We start from the raw sequence: 19,511 nt of genomic DNA, 5'->3' as shown, positions 1-19,511 counted from the left end.
ACAGCTGATAAAGGCCACAAGGGAGATCTAGGTCTCCAATAGTAGGCCAGGACTCAGCAGCACCCCCAAGCTACGAATTTATTCCCTCAGGTGGAGTGCAGCACAGGGTGACTCCTCAGACATTGCCATTGACCAGCAGCTCCTTAAGTGTTGTCAGAACTGAGTTACAATTGCTCCATATAGATACAGGACAGGTACTTGCAGCACACAGCCTTCCTCGCTTCCTGAACTGCTTCCTTCCTAGCCAGGGACAGGGAGAAAGATACTCCTGGAGACAACATCTCATCGTAACTGCAATCAATCCAAAACACCACTTCATAATAGGACACTGCTGTGTGAATACACCCTTGACTCTTGTCCAAGCATCCTACTTCTGGTCTGCTGATAGAAGACAAAGGAAGGATTGCTCTTAGAATGAGAGAGATGGAAGGTACCTCCAGGGTCATCTAGTCCAGGGGTAGTCAACCTGTGGTCCTCCAGATGTTCATGGACTACAATTTCCATGTTCATGGGAATTGTAGTCCATGAACATCTTGAGGACCACAGGTTGACTACCTCTGATCTAGTCCATGCAGGGTTACTTTCCTTACTGCCTGATGTGCATACCCCAGGTGAACATAAGCTTTAAAAGTCCCTTGTACTATTGTGTCAAACAAAAATAGAATCCTGGGGGTGAATCCATATTGTAGGAACACCAGCGCAACTATCTCAGAAAAGAAATTAGACAATGAGACATGACCATCATTAACTAAATTTTATTTCATACTGTATATTTATTTCAAGAATAAGCACTACCAATATTTAGAGGTACAATCTCTGATTAACTGTCTACAAGACATACTTTTTGGTCAAACAATATGATCAGATTTACTATAGCAAAGATTGTGCAATACAGAACACAAACCCCAAAGTGATACAGAAAACTAGAACATTTGATACAGTCTATTTTTACATTATTTGAAATAAAAGGTATAATGTGGTAACAAAATAAGCTACTACTGTTCTTAAAATATTAAAACTTGACAGCCTACTATACCTATGAGGTAAAATATATTAACTAAATTATTGCAAAGCCCTGAGAAATATTTTTTCTCCATTTACAAAACAAGCTCAGCATAAAAACGAGATCCAGTACTTCAGGTTGATTTAACTAGCCCATCATCCTATTTCCCACAGCCAGATTCTTCCAACAAGCGAGGGTTTATGGTCACAGCCTGTTGTGCAGCCCCTTAGAGAGGTATACTGCCTCTGAAGATGGAAATTCAATTTAGCTTTCATGGCTAAGAGCCATTGATTCCAAAAAGGAGTCACATCCCCTTTTGAAGACAGGCCATCAAACTTCAGCTTGTGACTGTGAATTTCGTAAATTTATTATGTAATGCATTAAGGAGGATTTTTCTTTTGTCTCATATATATACTGCCACCTCGCCATATACTTTGTAAGGGTATTATGATCCTGGCTGCTTTAATTTCAATCAGTTTCTTAATCTTCCTTAACACAGAACTTCTCCATTGCGGCTGCAGAGTTGATATTTTCATTGAGCATTCTACAACTCTGAAAACCATTTCCTCCAAAGCCAGTTAAATTCCCCTGTGAAGCTAGCATTTGTAAAGCTGACACTCCCCTCCCCCTATCAGCATTCATAACTAATACCTATCTATATTAAACCTACTTTGCCATTATATAGTGGCTACATAATCCGGTATGGAGAGGCCCTTTGGTCCTCTTCACAGACTCCTTGGTATTTCACCACTGTGACCGTTTATGCACTGAGAACTTCACTGCCCCAGCTCCCATGCAGGAGTACAAATCGGGGGCGGATGAGGCACACCGGGCCAAATGCTCCCCCATGTGGGTGCAGGAAGAGGTGGGGCAACCTGCCATGACTAAAACACCAGGCTGCAGCCCCGCACTAAACCTCCAGTGCATAAACGGTCTGTGTGACTTTATTTCATTAGCAAACTTGGTTACCAGTATATTTCTGCTTTTTTCCCTTTTAAATGCACAATAAGCAGAACTTTAAACCATCTTTAAAGCCTTATCATTTTTCCCCACAGAAACATATGGAGGGGAATCTGTGAATACATGGACTTACTGCAAATATCATTGTTCCAGCTAATTATGAATTAAATAGCTTTAGAAAGGATATATATAAGGGTCAAGATAATTTTCATGAGCTTTGCTGTGGCCATCAAGAATTGCAGAGATAAATGTCACACTTCTAAATCATAAGTGTGCCACAGAAAATCTTGTGTGATTACATATACACTAAAGTAGCATTCAATACCTATATAAATCAAATATAATTCTAAAAAATCAAGATCCTTATTTAGCATCAGCATATTATCAGATTTTAAAACCTGAAGTTACACAGCATGATCTAAAACAGAAAAACTCAACTATATAACTTTATCCAGAAAAATCTTGTTCGTATTCTTAAAAATGTGTACATTTTTATAAGCATACTACAGTTGTTCTTGCTTGACACTTGTTATGCCATGGTTTTAAGTCAGTTATTTTGCCATAACTGCAAAAGTGAACAGTTCAGATGACCATCCAGAATACCCCGGCATGAAACATTCCCATCTGCTCAGAATTGTCATTAACCCACTATATAATAGTGAACAAAATATGTTTGTTTCATAGAAACAACTAACATCTGCCTCCACGGGACAAATGGTCTATTTACAGTTACATTAGGACTGCCTAACTGACAGTGAGTGTGAAGTCGTCGGGATTCAGGGAGCTCAATAGACAGACGATCTCTGCTGAACTGTTTTCCCCTTCAGGATACGTCTTATCTGAAGAACAAGAAAGATATACAATCAAGACCTGCCTCTCTTGACGTTACGAACATACACAACAACTCTGAACTCACCAACTAAATAATATATCCCACTACCCCCTGCAGGGCCATACTTCCAAGTAAAATATTTAAGTGAGGATTACATTTACATATCAAGAGATGTTCACAAAGCTTTGGAAAGGTAAGTGAAATGGAAACTAAACATGATCCCCCTTCTTCCTTCATAGTTTAGGTTCAGATCCAGTCTGACCATAAAAAAAACCATGGCTTTGGTCCTACAAACAAGTTCTGTTTGTGCTAGGTAGTCTCCCATGGAGTTCACTTCCTCTTGAGCTAGTATTTCTGTTTGAGAAAGATTCATGGTTTCCAATTATCCCTTGTGGAAATAGACGTGCTAGTGCAAGCGAAAGCTTGCCCTGTGGCACAGAGTATCAAGCACAAACAGAACTTGTTCATAAGAGCCACACCCACGTAGCTACACTGACAGGAGTCCATCAGGAATTATAGCAAGGAAGTCAATATGGGCACACTAAATTAACTCCAAGTCCCTACAATCAAGTAATTTAAAAATCAAAGGACATTTCCATCAGTATTTATTTATTATATGACATGTATTGTGTCGTAAGGAAATCCAAGGATTCTCTGGCAGCCAGGCAAGGGACACTCAGATGTAGTTTGCCAGTTCCACATCATGACCTCCTAGTGTTCCTTGGAGAACTCTACCCAAATTCTTGGAGGATCCAATCCAAATACTAAACAGGATTAGCCCAGCTTAGCTTCCAGGATCGGGCCTTCCTGGGCTCTCTATTAGCAGTTTTATCTTAGCACTGTGGCTAGTCGCAAAGTGATGAGACTCCATGTTCTGTTCTTCAACGGCTCAAAATCTAGGATTACTGGGATGTGCTAGATTACCCAAAGCCTATAACCTGGAAGAAAACAGTGCACTTTCCAAACCTTCAAAGGAGGACATTCAGGGGAATAACTAACAGAATGACAACAGAGATCCAAATCTAATTCTCTTTAAGCAAGCATCCTTTTACAGATTTCAGGCTGAAATAAAATTATGTGCATGAAAGCATCCTTTATTTATACAGGATTTATTCATTGAAAGGAACAGAGAATGTCCCCTTACTGCCCTCATAATTTTACTAACAATTCCAGAACCTGGTCCATGAAAGATAAAGTCAACAAATACAGCTGATGTGCACTGATATTCTGTACACAGTACAAAGAAGAAGTGTGTGTGTTAGGTGATCATCTATCTTATGTCAAGACAAGACCTCATACATTTAAGTCTTCTTACCTCAACTCCTACAGGGCCATCTGGAACCAAGTGAACTGGCTGCTCATTCTCCAAGTTTCTGGCACTAGGATCAGCTCCCTTGCGCATCAACAACCGAACGGCATCCAGTTGAGTCATCCGATGCTGCAAACTAGCAGCTACATGGAGTGCTGTATTGCCGCTGTAAGCCTGGTTGAGGGAAGAGATGCACATCATTAGTCCCACCAGACATAAGCAGGTATGCATTCCAGTACACTTATATTATGATTGCTTAACGTTTACATACCTTTGCATTGATGAAAGAAAGATAGGTAGGCAACTCTAAAAACAGACGAAGGAGTTCCACATTTGCTTCTTCAGCAGCCAAGTGAAGGGCTGAGCGGCCACTTTTGCGATCCTATAAAAAGAAAAAAGATTTAATTTTGAATGTTTAACATCCAACTATTGCACAATACAAGAAGAAAGAAAACACATGAAATTACTCTTTGCCCACATGCAACCTTGTGATGCAGTTACGTTAATGTCTGCACAATCATGTATGTGTCAGCCATAACCAAGTCCCATTGAACGGAGTAGAAGTTGCAGCCCAATCCTATGCATGTAACCTACTTTTAAATAAGCAGGCTAAGAACTGTAGAATGAGTCATTTGACTGTGTTTTAGTTCCATTAATTTCAATGAGCCAAACATGCCAACACCAAGTAACACAGAACATTTTACACTAGAACTCAGTATACCGAGATCTTAAGTGGATGAGATAAGCATACTACCACTTCATATTCTATGTCATCCCCTAAGAATGCAGATCACAAGGAGTTCTTAGATCTAAATAAAAGCTCAAAACAGCATCTGAAACAGCTCTAAAATACAACTCAGAGTCCCTGTTCATATTTCCTGGAGCTACTTACTCTGGCTTCAACAGAGGCCCCCATCTGGATTAGAAATTTGATTGTGTCAGCCAACCTCTTGCTTTTCAATCTCAGTTCCTGGACCTCAGGAATGTGGGGTGACTGCTGGTTCTGTAGCTCATGTACTATAGCATTATGGGCCACTACTGCACAGTGCAATGCTGTCAGTCCTTTAAAAAAACAACACACCAGACATTAAAACTATCAGCCAAAAATAAAAACTGAATTGCCTTCATGATCAATTCAGAAATACTGATCTTGAAATTAACATCCAGGCTCTGGCCATTTTTTGTTTTGTGGTAGCGAAATAAGAATTTTAAACTATTCCTTAGTTTCTTAAGTATACTGTATAGGCAAGTTTTAGTGTTTTTAATTCAAGTATTTAAAACTTAGCCTAGATTCTATTATCAACCTGTGAGCTCATTGTGTGCTGATCTTCTAACAAGACTAGCTTTCTATGTATTACTACCAGAAACAGGGAAAAGAACATGCTCAGCACACTAATTTTTTAAGCCTACACTGTAAAAGGCAGAGATGTGTATGTGTTTATAATCCAAGATAGAATGAAAGACGGTTAATTGCTCACCTTCATAGTTGGTTGCCTCGACATCTATGTACTGATCACTTACAATGGCTCCTTTCTGGATTGCCTGTCAAGGAAGTAAAAGAACAGATTTAATGCCACCAAAATATACATCACTGTATATGTACCAAAACCTCGTTTGTAGCATTTAGAAGTCACCAGGATTGTTCACATATTAAGATATATGCCCACCCCTGCTGGACCCACAATGTATTTGAACCAACACTCTGAAAACAGTATATCCCTGTATGAAGCAACTTCTATAATTTTGCAGAAAACAGCACTTATTTCTCACCAAGACTCAAGCCCTTCTTAAAATTCCACGGAATACTTTCCTCCATTTAGGAGAGAGAGAAAGTAACTACATTGCTTTAATCCGTACTTGTTTACTACCCTTATCATGGGTACAAGAGTATACAAAATGAATTTTACCACCTGAAACTGACACCCTTTGGCAAAAACAACCACCTATGAGTAATCCGGAGTGCTTCCTCCTAATAAGTGCAGGATGAGAAAATTTTAATCTGTATGGAATACGGGGATACTGACATGAGCTATGGATTGTAAGAGATAATGGGCTCTGAACAAGTGTGGGTGAGATTTTTAACCAGTTTCAACATATGCCACTACACTGATAATACGAGGAGAGGACAGTAGAAGGAATAGTTATTACATTTACTCAGAAGCCTTACCTGGAGGACTTGTGCATGCCCTTTTTCAGCACACACATGCAATGGTGTCCTACCCCAGCAGTCCGTTGTATTCAGTTGTGCCCCAAGGCTAATCAAATCATGTACAATAAGATGCTGATTTGCAGCCACAGCTACCTGCAAAGCACTCTGCAATAACGAGAAGAAAATGACATATTGGTTATATAAATGTTACCAGGATAGAACAATTAAAAAAAAGACCCATAATAAAATATCTGTGGGTACATTCAACAACACAACTCAGTTCAGTATGTAGCTCTTTTATCAACTGCAGATCAGCCTGTGGACTTCTGCAAGAGCTCCCAGTTAATTATTAGCCAGCATGCTAGTGTTCAAGATTACTATTAACCAGACATTCCAGGTTGCTTTGTGCAAATCCTGGAAATGAGCAGTTTGCAAAGGCACACATGAGGGGTATGTTATGCTAAGAGTATCACCTGGCCATTGTGCTCCTTAATGTCAAGCATGTGCAGGGTTGCCATCTTTCTTGCCAACACATAGGAAACAGCCCGTCGTCCCTGAGCAACAGCAATATGAAGAAACCTGCAGGGAACATATATATATAATATTTTATAGTTACAATATCAAAAAACATATATTTGAAGACATAATCCACAGAGATGGAAAAACAAATTCACAGACTTCTTATGTAGTGGTATTTCCCAAAATATTACTTTTCCTCCTTATATTTAGGTGTGCCTTCTGGAACTGCTCATAGATTTTTCTCTACCGGGGAATGGTAGAGGACAGGAAGGCCTGGAGGATCATTGTCCATGGGGTTGCGATGGGTCGGACACGACTTCGCACCTAACAACATCATTTGGGTGTGCATCGAAGTCTGTATGGCTTTTAGCTCAAATGCAACACTGAGTGCTTAATTTACAATAAAATTAAAAACATTCTCAAGAAGTGTATACTAATATGAGAATGACATCTTGTTTTCCACAAAGAATCTCAATTTCAGAGGTAATTAACATGTGAAGAATACTCACGTGTCACCATCGGAATCTTTGGCAAGGATTTGATCTTGCGAAATGTTAGCCAGTTTGTTTTCTTCCTGTTCCACTTGCCACTGGAAAAAGGATTTGCCGAGCTGCGCTGTGTTTCCAGCAACACTCTGGTGTTGTGCAGGATTCTTTGTAGTTGCCAGTGATAAGCCACAGTCCTCAAGACTACTACAGGTATTATTTGGTAGCAGGCTACAGTTCTGAGGGTGGCTACTGGCATCAGGTTGCTGGTGACCTACAGACAAAGGCTGACAGAGAGAAGCAGAAAGGTTGTCTAATCCCTCTGTATCATTTAAGAGAGCAGCGAGACTTTGGGTAGGGCAATACTGAAGTTCCTGGCTTTCAAAAACATTTTGTTGATAGTCAGAGGGCTGGCTGTTTGCAGAATGTGGTCTGTATTCCAACAGCGAATTCTGGCTGTAGTGCTGTGGCAAATCCTGGGGCTGTGTGGGAGAAAACTGGTAAGATTGGGGCGGTTCCTGCATTTGTGAGTGACTGTTTGCTTGAAATGCTTGGTATTTCTGAGGAGGTGAGAAAACCTGTGCTCCTGCAATCTCTTGATATTGTTCCTGTGGTGAATCAGAATTAGCCATTGTGTGAAGCCAGCTAACTTGCACTGTGTTCAGAGAAACAGGACTTGATTCATTCTTAATATTGATAATGTTCTGCAGCATATCACAACTGCTGTCTTGTTTGGGATCATTTATTTGTGCATCCTCCATGTTGTTATCCATCGATGTTGGTGTCTGGGGAGGTGTCTAGAAGGTAGAACAGACACATTTTTAAACAGAGCTGATCATGTCCTGTCACATAAGGCCAGTGAAAAACACTTTAATGTCAGCAATAAATGTTAAAATAACATAAAAATACTTACCAAGAAATGAGGTTGGAAAGTAGATGCCCTTTTATAACAGGATCCATCAGAAAGAGATTCATGAGCTTTTCTTTTCCTATCATTACTCAATATGCTTCAATTCTACCAAAAGAGAAAAATACTAAGTATCTTCAACAATCTACATTTCAGTGCTTTAGAAACAAATATTATTTCAAAGGAAAATAATATACCTGCATATGGTTCGTAATTCACTGTTCCTCTTTGTGCCTGTTTTTTAAAAGGATTAAAATTAGAAGTATATTATTTATACTATTGTGAAAACATTATCTCTATTCCTTAAACAGTTTTAAGGTGATACCCTTTTTTCAATGTTAATTTAGCGCAAACAAAAAATTTCTGTAACTGCAAATATTATAGCAATTCCAAACTATTAAAAATATTAACTGCATTTGGTAGGCAGTTAGAAGCAGAGATTAATAGGATCTAGTGGAATCTATTTCTCTCTACTTCATTGCTACAATTTTTAGTTTATTTTTTAAAAGGTGTTTTGATCCTTTCCCACAATACATTTATGCTGTTGGACTAGGATTTGGGAGATCTGGGTACAAATGCTCACTTTGCAACGAAGCAAATGACATGTAGCTTGCCTTCTCTGAGCCTAATCTACCTTACAGAATTATTGCAAGGATAAAATAGATGAAAGAAGAGTGATGTAGGCTTCCCAGAACTCCTTAAAGAGGCAGGCAGGCAGGCAGGCAGGCAGGCAGGCAGAGAAGAAAGAAAGAAAGAAAGAAAGAAAGAAAGAAAGAAAGAAAGAAAGAAAGAAAGAAAGAAAGAAAGAAAGAAAGAAAGAAAGAAAGAAAGAAAGAAAGAAAGAAAGAAAGAAAGAAAGAAAGAAAGAAAGAAAGAAAGAAAGAAAATCGGCTTTAAAAGTTTATGCGTCTTTAGTTAACATCTGGCAAATGATTTCATCTATACCAACTGGCAGTTTTTACTCTTATTTTTTTCAGAGAACTTTGTCATCCTGCAGTTATACTACAATGCACTTTTAGATTCTTAAATGTAAACCTGCGCTAAACTAAGTTATTGCGGGTAGTTATTGGTATGTGAAATACATGCTGCGTCCTCTTCAACTCAGTTCAATACTAAACCTGTAAAGAATCACTGCCTTGCAGTTACACATAAAATGGCGGACATATATGAATACTTTGGTATTCAGACACCAACAATGTCCAAAAAGCTATCCTGCAATACACAAAAAGCAGAGCATACTGGTGCTCTGTCTCTGGCATCTGCCAATTAGATGTATACTCCTTCCAAATAAGTAGGTTCTGGTTTTAACTATCACAGCTCTTGTATGCTGATAGATCTAGATATCATACACTTTATTAAGTCATCCATACCCATTTTACAGTAGAGTTCCTTACATTAATTATTAATTACACATTAATAAAGCATTACAGTACTGATATTTCTAAAGAAGAGACAACCATTGTCTAATAAAAATGGATTAAAGCAACAACAGTCGCCCCACCTTTGACTCATCTGCGCCACGATAAGATGACATCTGTTTGCTGTTTCTAATATGCAACAACAGTTCTTTCACAGAGTTTTTCACACGAACGCCTTGGAAAGGTCCTCTCTGTTGTTTTCCTCCCCCCATGTGTTGTTCCACTGTGGAGATGCAAGCACAAAATAAAACTAAAACACTGACACAATCCATAAATTCGAAGTTTCAGCTTTGCTAAAAAAAAAAAAAAAATTTCAGAAGATTATCGATACAGAATTCTCTCAGCCAAAAATTGTGTCTACTCTTTTGACTAATAAAGCAGAATACACAAAAACAAGTAATTACCAGCATTCCAGAGGTACAAGAGATATCTGACAACTTCAAGCCCACAAATACATAGAACTCGCCTTCCATTCCTCTCTCTCTCCACCAGATTTGTTAGTGGGGTGGGGGAATCCTCAGCCACATATGATTAGCAATAGTATAAGATTGTGAAGGAATTTTCAGAGCTACTTGCACCTGTTGCCTCCATAATGAAATTGATTGTCCAAAATAAGAAAAAAGTATCAATCCGAACGACGTACTGCAAATATTACACTCATTGTAAAATGTCATAATCTCTTTGAATATGTTCAGATTTGAAGGTCAAAAACCAGAAGTGAAATGAGGAAGCAATGATACAAGAGAGTCCAACAGAGAAGTTGTGACTTCATTTTAAAAAGTACACAAACCTCAAACCTGCATACTAGGAGTATCACTATTCAAGCAATATTAAATGATGTTAATACTATGGTCAAACCCTAGTTACCCTGAAACTGGAATTTCTTCTAGAGAGAAAAGGTCCCTACTTAAGGGCCAATTTACTTTACAGATTTTAGCAAGTTACCCCTAAATATTTCTAGTTCATCAAAATGAAGAACTAACTCTGGAAATTTAATTTAAGACAACTAAAGCTAATTTTATGAGGAACACCATTTCCCTGAAAAATGTTAAATCTAGTAAAATAACATACATTTATATATTAATAGTTTTAAACAAATACATGAATTAATGAAATTTAAAATACATGATAATAGCAGCCTCCTATGGCAAAATGCCCAATTGTTTAAGCTAGTAAATTAAATCTACCTTTTAAACATATACAGCTATCCTACCTCTCCTATTTAAATATTCTACTCAAGAAGATTAATTCCAAAATGAAAAACAAAATGACAAAATGCTTCAAATAAAGAAAATATAACTTTACTTTTGAAAGTAAACCATGAACTATTTTTAAAAGACTTGAAGACTATTGCTTGTAATAAGATATGCATAATACATTTCAGCTGCAAGTACCCCTACTTTGGGGTCTGAAACAAAGGATAATATTGTTCAAATAACTAAAGCTATCCATCCTTACTATATACTAAGTATAAATTTGGAGAAAGCACATGCGATGTTGGCTCCAGAGAATAGGATGCACAAAACAGAGGTAAACCATTTTAGTGGACTGAAAATTTGCTTTCCGTCTTCACACAATTATAAAAAATTACAAAGCCTAACACAAAACCATCGCATATTAAGAAGAAAAAAAAAGAACTGGCTTTTATTCCCCACTTTTCACTACCCAAAGGAGTATCAAAGCAGCGTACAATCACCTTCCCATCCTCTCCCCACAACAGACACCCCGTGAGGGAGGTGGCTTTGAAGAACTGCTGTGAGAACAGCTTCGACAGGATTGTGACTGCTCCAATATCACCCAGCTGGCTGCATATGTAGGAGTGGGGAATCAAACCTGGCTCTCCAGATTAGAAACCACCACTTTTAACCACTATATCAAAGATAGCTCTTAATATTAATATTCATCAGTTATCTTAAGGATTTACAACCAGGGAAGTTTCAGATTACGAAAACGGTGGTGGAAGGAGCTCTATTCACAAGACTCCCAGTATCACACACCGCCAAGCACTCAGGCTCACTCTGAACATGCACTTGCTATGCTGATAGAGACTACTGAGCATAGAGCTCTCCTCTTGCACCTGAATACACACCCAAAGTACAATTCACATTATGCAATCATTTTCCCAGAATTTGTTGGCAGAGTTAAACGGGGGCAACACAAGCATCCCACCATTTCCGAAGCAGCAGAACTTTTCACACAAGAAAGCATAATACTGAAAGAGACCCCAGCCCACAACTGAAAAGCACAGAATTAGAACAGGTGCTTTACCCATATGTGGCAGGCAGCATCAGACACCAGAAAGTCCAGCCAGGAAGCCAGCAAAACATATTATTCTTAAGTACCATTGATTGATTTATAGATGTAATAACAGCAATTGTGTATTTGGGGCATGGTACTAAATTCATATCTAAGCCACTCCTTTTAACAATGCTGATGTCAAAGCTACCTTGTGATCAGCACAGGCATCTGGGAAGCTTCCTGGAAAATATCAACGTAGATAAATCAACTGGTGAAGCAAAAATCCTCTCCTTTACTTGAAGCCAAAAGCAGCCTGATCCTCAACAGCATCTAGCTGCATCTTAACATTTTGTGGAGGTACAAGCATGTAAGACAGGCTGATATGGAAATGCGGCGGAAGTATTCAAGTGTTTTAAAGCACAGTGCTCCGCATTGAGAACGCACATTCTGAAGGCTTCCTTTCAAAAGTTCAATTTACGATGACATTAACCACGCCGTGTGAACAGAGTTAGACATCTTCCTAGACCAAAGTTTTACTCGCCAATAAGTTCTATATTTGAACGCGCACACGCACGAATTCTTGCACTAGAGCAAAGTTCGTGTCCTGCGAGCCCTTTTGGACCAACAAAGTTTAATTCTAGGTATTCAAATACGCTCCTTCAGGCCAACCGGGCTACCCACCTGAACAAATTCTTGCAAGCAAGAGGTTAATACTAGCAGCCTGTAACGACGCACCCTAAAAGCAAACAAGAGCCGCACGCGATCCAGAATAAACGTCCGTGGATTGGGGCCCACACCTCAGGATCCCACCCACCATTCCTCCGCCATGGCCAGCGGCGGCCCCTTCGCTACACATCCGGCGTGGCCAACTGGGAAGCGGCCGGCCGGCCGGTCGCCCGCCCGCCCAGGGTCCCTCGACAGCCACCCCGCGCTCGCCAAAGGAAACGCCGCCCGTACCTTCCCCGCCCGAGCGCGCGCCGCTCCTGGAGTACCGCCTCTTGGCGCCATCAGAGCCGCTCCGCCGCCGGCTGCTGCTGCTGCTGGAGCAGATGCCGCCGCTGCCCAAGAACTCCGCCTCGGAGCCCGGCGATTCCGGAGCGGAGTGACTCGGCGAGCAGCTGCTCTCGCTGGAGTTGGGGGACGCCCCGTAGAAAAACGCCAGGTTGAGAGGGCTGCCCACGGAGCCGCCGTCGCTGTCCAGCAGCCCGTCCCGGCTGCTGTCCACAATCATGGCTGCTCTCGCGCAAGGGCTAGCAGGGCAGGCGCCGACACCGAGGCTAGGGCTGGCCGGGCCGCCGCAGCGAGGAGGAGGAGGGGAAAAGGGGGCCGAGGAGTAGGAGGCGGAGGCAGCCGCGGCGGTTCTTATAGGGGCTCCACGCCCGGAAGGAGGAGGAGGAGGAGGAGAGGAGGCCGCCGCGAGGGCAGGTCTTCGCCCGCCAGCCGAGTGGGGCGCGGCGGAAGGCGCGGTCTCGAAGCGGCGCTTCCAGTAAGCGCTCCACCCTCTTCGGCTCGCTCGTGACTCGTCTCCCTGACAGCCTGGCCTAATAACTAGCCTTGACCCGGGACCAACCCGCCCTCGCGTGCGCAGGGGCGCCAGGTGGCTGCAAGCAAGACGGCACTCATTGCTAGCTGTAGGCGGCGGCGGGAGGAGGACTCGCCTCCCTCTCAAACAGACTCAGGCTGCAACGTCGAGCAGGGACTCTGGTCCCCCCTGATTTAGCGGAGCACGCTGTGCCCGCCTTCTGCTGAGGAGAAAAGATGCACCAGACAATTCCGTTGGCGTTTTTTATTTTAAAAAGTTAACTGGGTTGCCCTGCCTCAACATGCCAACGTGGTAAATTATTATTATTTTGTGATGAAGCGCTGGTTGAAAACAGGCTTGTGGCTCAGACAGCCAAGCAACCCACTGAAGGAGAGTGGCGGGCAAGAAAATTAGCTTGAATCTGTGGGTTGAGTTACTGCCGAAACTTGCCAGGCTTAACCTCAGCTGCAGATCTCAACCAAAAACTACATAATAGTACCACTGTTAAATCCGTGGGTTTGAAGGAAGCCCAGACCGCTGGGACTTCAATCAGCTTTTTATTAAGATCTCAGCATGGTGATACAAGAGGCAAAACTGAACTGAGAAACTCTGGGGAAACCCCAGCTTATATACAATTAAAGACCATTGATCTTCCTGCCAGTGTATGCCATTAGCCAATTATGGTTTAAACTGACCGGATCCCGAGGCCGGGATCTAGCAGTGCATTGGTCAATTTCATTGCCTGCTCCAATGGTAGGATCCTTCACAGCAGTGGTCCCCAACCCCTGGTCCGGGGACCGGTACCGGGCCATAGCTCCTCCTCATCCTCCTCCCTGGCTGCTGCCTCAGGGGCTGCCCTGCTACTCTGCTGCCGGCTCACCATTGGTGCTCTCTGGTGGCCGCCATGGCTGTGGCTCCCCCTCGGTGTGGCACTAAACAGCTGCTGCTGGCAGCGCCCCCCACTGGGCGGCGGGATGTCAGGGGCGCCAGCGGGAAAAAGTGAAATGGGCTCAGGCGACGGCGACATCCTTCAGCAAAAGACTACCCCCAGGCCTCGGTAAAATTGTCAAGTGTTGACCGGTCCCCGGTGATAAAAAGGTTGGGGACCACTGCTTCACAGAACCACATACATAACAACCACAGCCATGAGTGCCTTTCTCTAACTAGTGATCAACTTCAAACAGCGTAAAGCAAGTGATTAGAGGAAGCATTTCCAGGTCAGATGATGTGATTTCCAAGAAAAGGTCTGGTTATAGTCTTTAAACAGGGACTGCATTAGCAGCTTTTGTGAAAAGGGCAACATGATTGATGGAGGAAGTTCAGAAGGATTTTTGTTACTGTTTTATTGACACATTTATACTTCTTAAATATATAAAACCAGCAGGCTAAACTTTACTTGGCCCCTCAGAGTATGCATCTATTGGAAATTTTTCAGCTCATCTGAGTTCCTGTAAGGTAGCCGATACCAGACATCAAAGTTTTTTTTTTTCCAAACTGCCTTTGTATTCTGTTTTAGTAACTGGTTACTAATGGATTCTTTTTCTTCATTTCAAACAGGGTTTATTTACCTGTTTAGACAAACATGGTTTGACTACAGTTGACAAAAACTGCTTTCATTCCTGTTGTCACGTCTTCTTTGCCCTTCTGAATTGCTGTGCTGTGTTGTAAAATGTAGCACTTCCCAGCAGTTAACGGTTTTAACTGCTGTAACGCTATAGAGCTACAGTTAGAATGTTTAAAACCTCCTGGGAAAATTGCATGGTGAAAAAGGGCAGGCGGAGGAAAGTGCCAATGTTTGAAATGGCCAGAGTGCTTACAAGAGGACTCACTGATGAAAGGAATGTATAAAACTCCCATGTCTGTATTGCTTTACTTGAAACTGGACCAACAACAAATAACATCTGGTTTAGAATGGTAATGTGCCCCCCATTCTATGTGCCCCCCATTGTCTAGCAAACAATCAATTTTCTACAGTCAGGCTCTATGCTACAGCCACATCTGTTCCAATTCTACAAACAGATTCTCACCTGAAGGATCAATAACAAACCTTTTTGGAACTAAAATATGCACCTGATGCAGTCCAATAACAGATTAGCAAAACTGGAATGGTTCCCAGAATTCAGTGAGAAAATTTATTGCAGGACAGGCCCAGAGAGACAATAAAAGAACTGCAGAAGACAGCCAGAGGATCAGGACCAGCTGTGTTGGGTGGAGAATTCTGTTCCTGCTGGCTTGTCTTGTTAGCTTTTCATACAGTCCAGTGTAATCCATCCCAACCAAGATCTACGTGCATTGGGGGCAATCTCCCTGAGGCAAGCAGATCCTGGGTTTGGCTCCTTCTGCAGCATGGTTTAAACCAGACTGCAGAAGAAGCCAAGCTAGCCCCAGGATTGGAATGGATTTTTTAAAAAATCTGGTATTTTTCTTCTTTGGTTTATTGGACCCCCCCCCCCATGGGATTTTCAAATAATCCCAGATCCAAATACCATACCAGTATTGGGATCTTGGGTTTTGTTTTTTTAAAATAAATTTAAACCAAAAAATATTGATTAAAAAAAAATCATTCCTTTACTTTCTACTGCGGGCTTTCTCAATTCTGCGGTTTCTTGACAGCCCTGGAAGGGTTTCCTGAATGGGTGGGACTTAATTAATGTGTATATATATATTATAATTTATTAAACATTTATTAGGTATACTAGCTTCAAAGCCTGTTCCTAAGAACGGGCCTTGAAAGGGCCCCTGGCCAGGCAGCTTAAGGTGACTTTGGGCTCGCAGCTTGATCAAGTGGGGCGGGCAGGGGTTGGCCAGCTCTTTAACAGGCCCGGGACAGAGCTCCTTAGCAGGCTAGTCAGTAGGCCAGGAGGCTGTTGTTAGCAGGCCCTGTTTAGCAGGCCAAGAGGCCCTCGTTAGCAGGCCCTCCACCACGACCCTTTGCCCAGGGCCCTCTCCCCTTACCTGCTGCTTGCTCCAGGCACTGAGGTGTCTGAGAGCAAAGAGGCTAGAGTCCAGGGACAGAGGGTGGGAGCTGCAAGGGCAGGTCCAATCAGGGCAAAGCTGGCTGCACTCTGATTGGCCCTATTCTAGCTTGGACAGCCAGACACGTTCTACCCCCTAGGCTATTTCACAAATATATAGAGGAACCATGGATGATGACCATATCTGGTCATGTTAATCTCTTCCCTCCCTAAAAATGGCCAATGACAAGCCAGGAGGGTATGGGAAAGGGAGGCTCAAGAATCACAAAACTGAGAAACCTATAAGAAAACAATTTACCAGGACAGTAAATTAGGGTGCTCAAAGTACCTGTTTTATTGCAAAGGAGCTTCAGAAGCAGCCTACAATGGGAGATTGCGGAGTTACAAGTTATTACAACACTCAGCACACTGGAACAGAGATAGTGATTTCTTCACCCACTACACTGCCATTCAGTTTCTACATCTGTTGAAAACTCCTTTATTACACCATATGCTAATTTGCTGCTATTCACAGGTCTTACAAATTGTCTTCATCCAGTCTTAGCTAAATTTACAGTTAAGTTACTTATACATCTTGACTTTAATTGGCCCTGTCTGGCAACACCCTCCGTATCTTTTACCTATATGTAATGCTTGGTGACTTCTGTTTCAACCGAAGAATTGTGTGTAAAACTTTGCTGGTCTTAAAAGTGCTACAGGGCTCAAACTTTGTGACAATACCTTTGGGATGATTTCAGCTGCTAAATTTCTGTCTTTTCCACTTTTTGTCTCTTTTGAACTTGCACGAGCTACAATTGTGCATGGTACTGTTTACCCCTGAATGGAAATGGAAATAAAGATGCATAGCTATAGTAACAGGTCAGTGATGAGACTGGTATTAGAATTCCCATGCTGTAATTGTATATATACATCTGCTAGTGTATTCATTTTCTTTTGCCGTTTTACTTGGTAAACCTAAACTCTAACAACCATGAGATCTGGTGAGCCACATCTCCATTTCCAGGACCTGATAAACTAGATTTGTTTTTCCCCCCTCCATAGGGGAGAAAAAAACCCTTTAAACATTATTCCTAATTATCAAAATCCACAGTTGATTATGCTTTTTTGAATCGTAGTCTTAACATGTGAGTTGAGTGGGAGGAATTATGAGACAGAGAAATTTAAAGTAGCTGATTCAATCCTAGACTGAAAAGGCAGAGGCAGGTCTGGCAGCAGTTTTGAAAGATACTAGAGTCATCATTTCATAAGATACCAAATAACCATATTCTATTGCAGAACACAACTACTGGCTGGTGAGCTTGGCTGGGAAAATTAAATACTTCATTCAGTGAGAAAAGGTACAGAAGAGGAAAGGATTACATCCCCTTGCCCACATACTGTTTCTGTAAATTACACATTCCTTTCACCTTGTGATTTATCTGTGAACAAGTGGGTTTGTGCATAATCAGCTCTTCCCCAAGGTTTCTGTTAGATAAGATTACTCTCTCATTGCTCCTCTGTGCACATGTGGGGAGATATTCCATTGTTAGAAGGTGTATTGGGCATCTCAAAGGAATGTGTTTGGAGCATTTCTGTTTTCTGTATTTGGACAAAGAAAGGACAAACAGCATATGCCTGAAAATGTCTCTTCCCAAATAACGTGCTGTTAACCCTAACACCAACATGTTGATTCGTTGCAACGGAGAGACCCATCCAGCTGGCAGGTGGTGTATGAGCTGGCGATTCATTGTTGCCATGCTCCGCTGAGTGAAAAAAAAATCCCCCCCCTGCACGGGTGCGATTTTCGGCCAAAAATAAAGGGAACTTGCAAACGGGGCTGTGTTGTGCTTGGTGACTTAAAGCAGCTCTGTGGAGGGACTGCAGCCGGAGAAGCCTCGCTGGGTGAATGAAGGCTCGCCGGTTCGTTGCTCTCCGCTCGCTCTGAGAAAAAAAAATGGCGATCGCTTCGCCGGAAGATCAGAGGAGAGAGCCAGGGGGAGGGACTTTGCTGAAACCGCAACAATGGAAACGCACAGGTCTTTTTCGGAACTGTTGCAGATTGCTTGCAAGAGTAGCGCTTTTCGGAGGGTGAATCCACTTTTGGGGATTTCCCTTTAAGCGCTACAACGAAGCACTTTTTGCTGATCGTTTTCAGGAGTGTGGCAGATTGTGTGCGACGTCATGCATAACTGCAAATTAGTAGCGTTTACAATTTGCCACACTCCTGCTACATTTTACTTGTGCGGAATGGGCCTTGGTTCATTTCATTTATCAAATGGTAGATGAACCCACAAGAGGTTCAGCCATACTGGACTTAATACTTCCCTCCTTCAAGCCAGGGACCCCAAGCAAAAGTTGATCTGAAGACTTTAGTGGTCTTGAGGGGGTTATTAAGGAAAAGGCAATCTGTTTATGGCTTTAAAGATTACCACCAGCACTTTGAACCTGATTCAGTCTCCAATCTGGAGCCAATGCAGCTGGGTGAGCACTGGTGTTATATGTCCTCAGTCATGTAACTTTCTGACCTGCCTGGCTGACAATTTCATTTATCAAATGGTAGATGAACCCACAAGAGGTTCAGCCATACTGGACTTAATACTGACCAACAGGCAAGAGTTGGTGGATGAGGTGAAGGAGGTGGGGACCCTAGGGGGAAGTGACCATGTCCTCATAGAATTCCTTTTGAGATGGGGAGCCAAGGAAGCTTGTAGCCAGACACGGATGTTGGATTTTCATAGGGCAAACTTTAATAAACTCAGAGACATGATGAGTGTCATACCATGGATGAGAATGCTGGAAGGGAAGGGAGCATGTGAAGGGTGGGCGCTACTCAAACAAGAGCTATTGCATGCTCAATCAATGACTATCCCAGAAAGAAGAAAACACTGCAGGAGCTCTAAGAAGCCTATTTGTATGAACAGAGAACTTCAAGAAGAACTAAGAAAGAAAAGGGAGATGTTCAGGAAATAGAGGGAAGGACAGAGCTCTAAAGAAGAGTATCTACAGGTTACTAGGCACTGTAGATCAATCATCAGAAAGGCCAAAGCTGAGAGTGAGCTAAGATTGGCCAGGGAAGCCCACTGTAACAAGAAAAGATTTTTCAGTTATGTGAGGAGCAAACGTAAAGTAAAGGAGGCAATAGGCCCACTGTTGGGTGCGGATGGACAAACTCTAACGGAGGATGCAGAGAAAGCAGAAAGGCTCAGCGCCTATTT

At 42.1% G+C, this 19,511-nt stretch overlaps 2 protein-coding genes across 2 annotated transcripts in view; one reads left to right on the top strand and one right to left on the bottom strand.

Moving 5' to 3' along the window:
• RPL24 (ribosomal protein L24) overlaps positions 1-19,511 on the top strand; it is a 354,788-nt gene that overhangs the window by 266,304 nt on the left and 68,973 nt on the right. The window lies entirely within an intron of this gene.
• On the bottom strand, positions 740-13,229 carry NFKBIZ (NFKB inhibitor zeta). Its single transcript, XM_077342118.1, is given in 12 exon segments — positions 740-2,802; positions 4,111-4,278; positions 4,376-4,486; positions 4,997-5,166; positions 5,583-5,646; positions 6,272-6,418; positions 6,727-6,832; positions 7,282-8,054; positions 8,171-8,272; positions 8,333-8,398; positions 9,666-9,805; positions 12,778-13,229. Coding segments are annotated over 12 exon segments (2,175 nt in total). The 5' UTR covers positions 13,052-13,229; the 3' UTR covers positions 740-2,748.

Source organism: Paroedura picta, chromosome 6 (genome assembly GCF_049243985.1).
Source record: "Paroedura picta isolate Pp20150507F chromosome 6, Ppicta_v3.0, whole genome shotgun sequence".
NCBI lineage: Eukaryota > Metazoa > Chordata > Lepidosauria > Squamata > Gekkonidae > Paroedura > Paroedura picta.
This window is presented reverse-complemented; position numbering and strand designations above follow the sequence as displayed.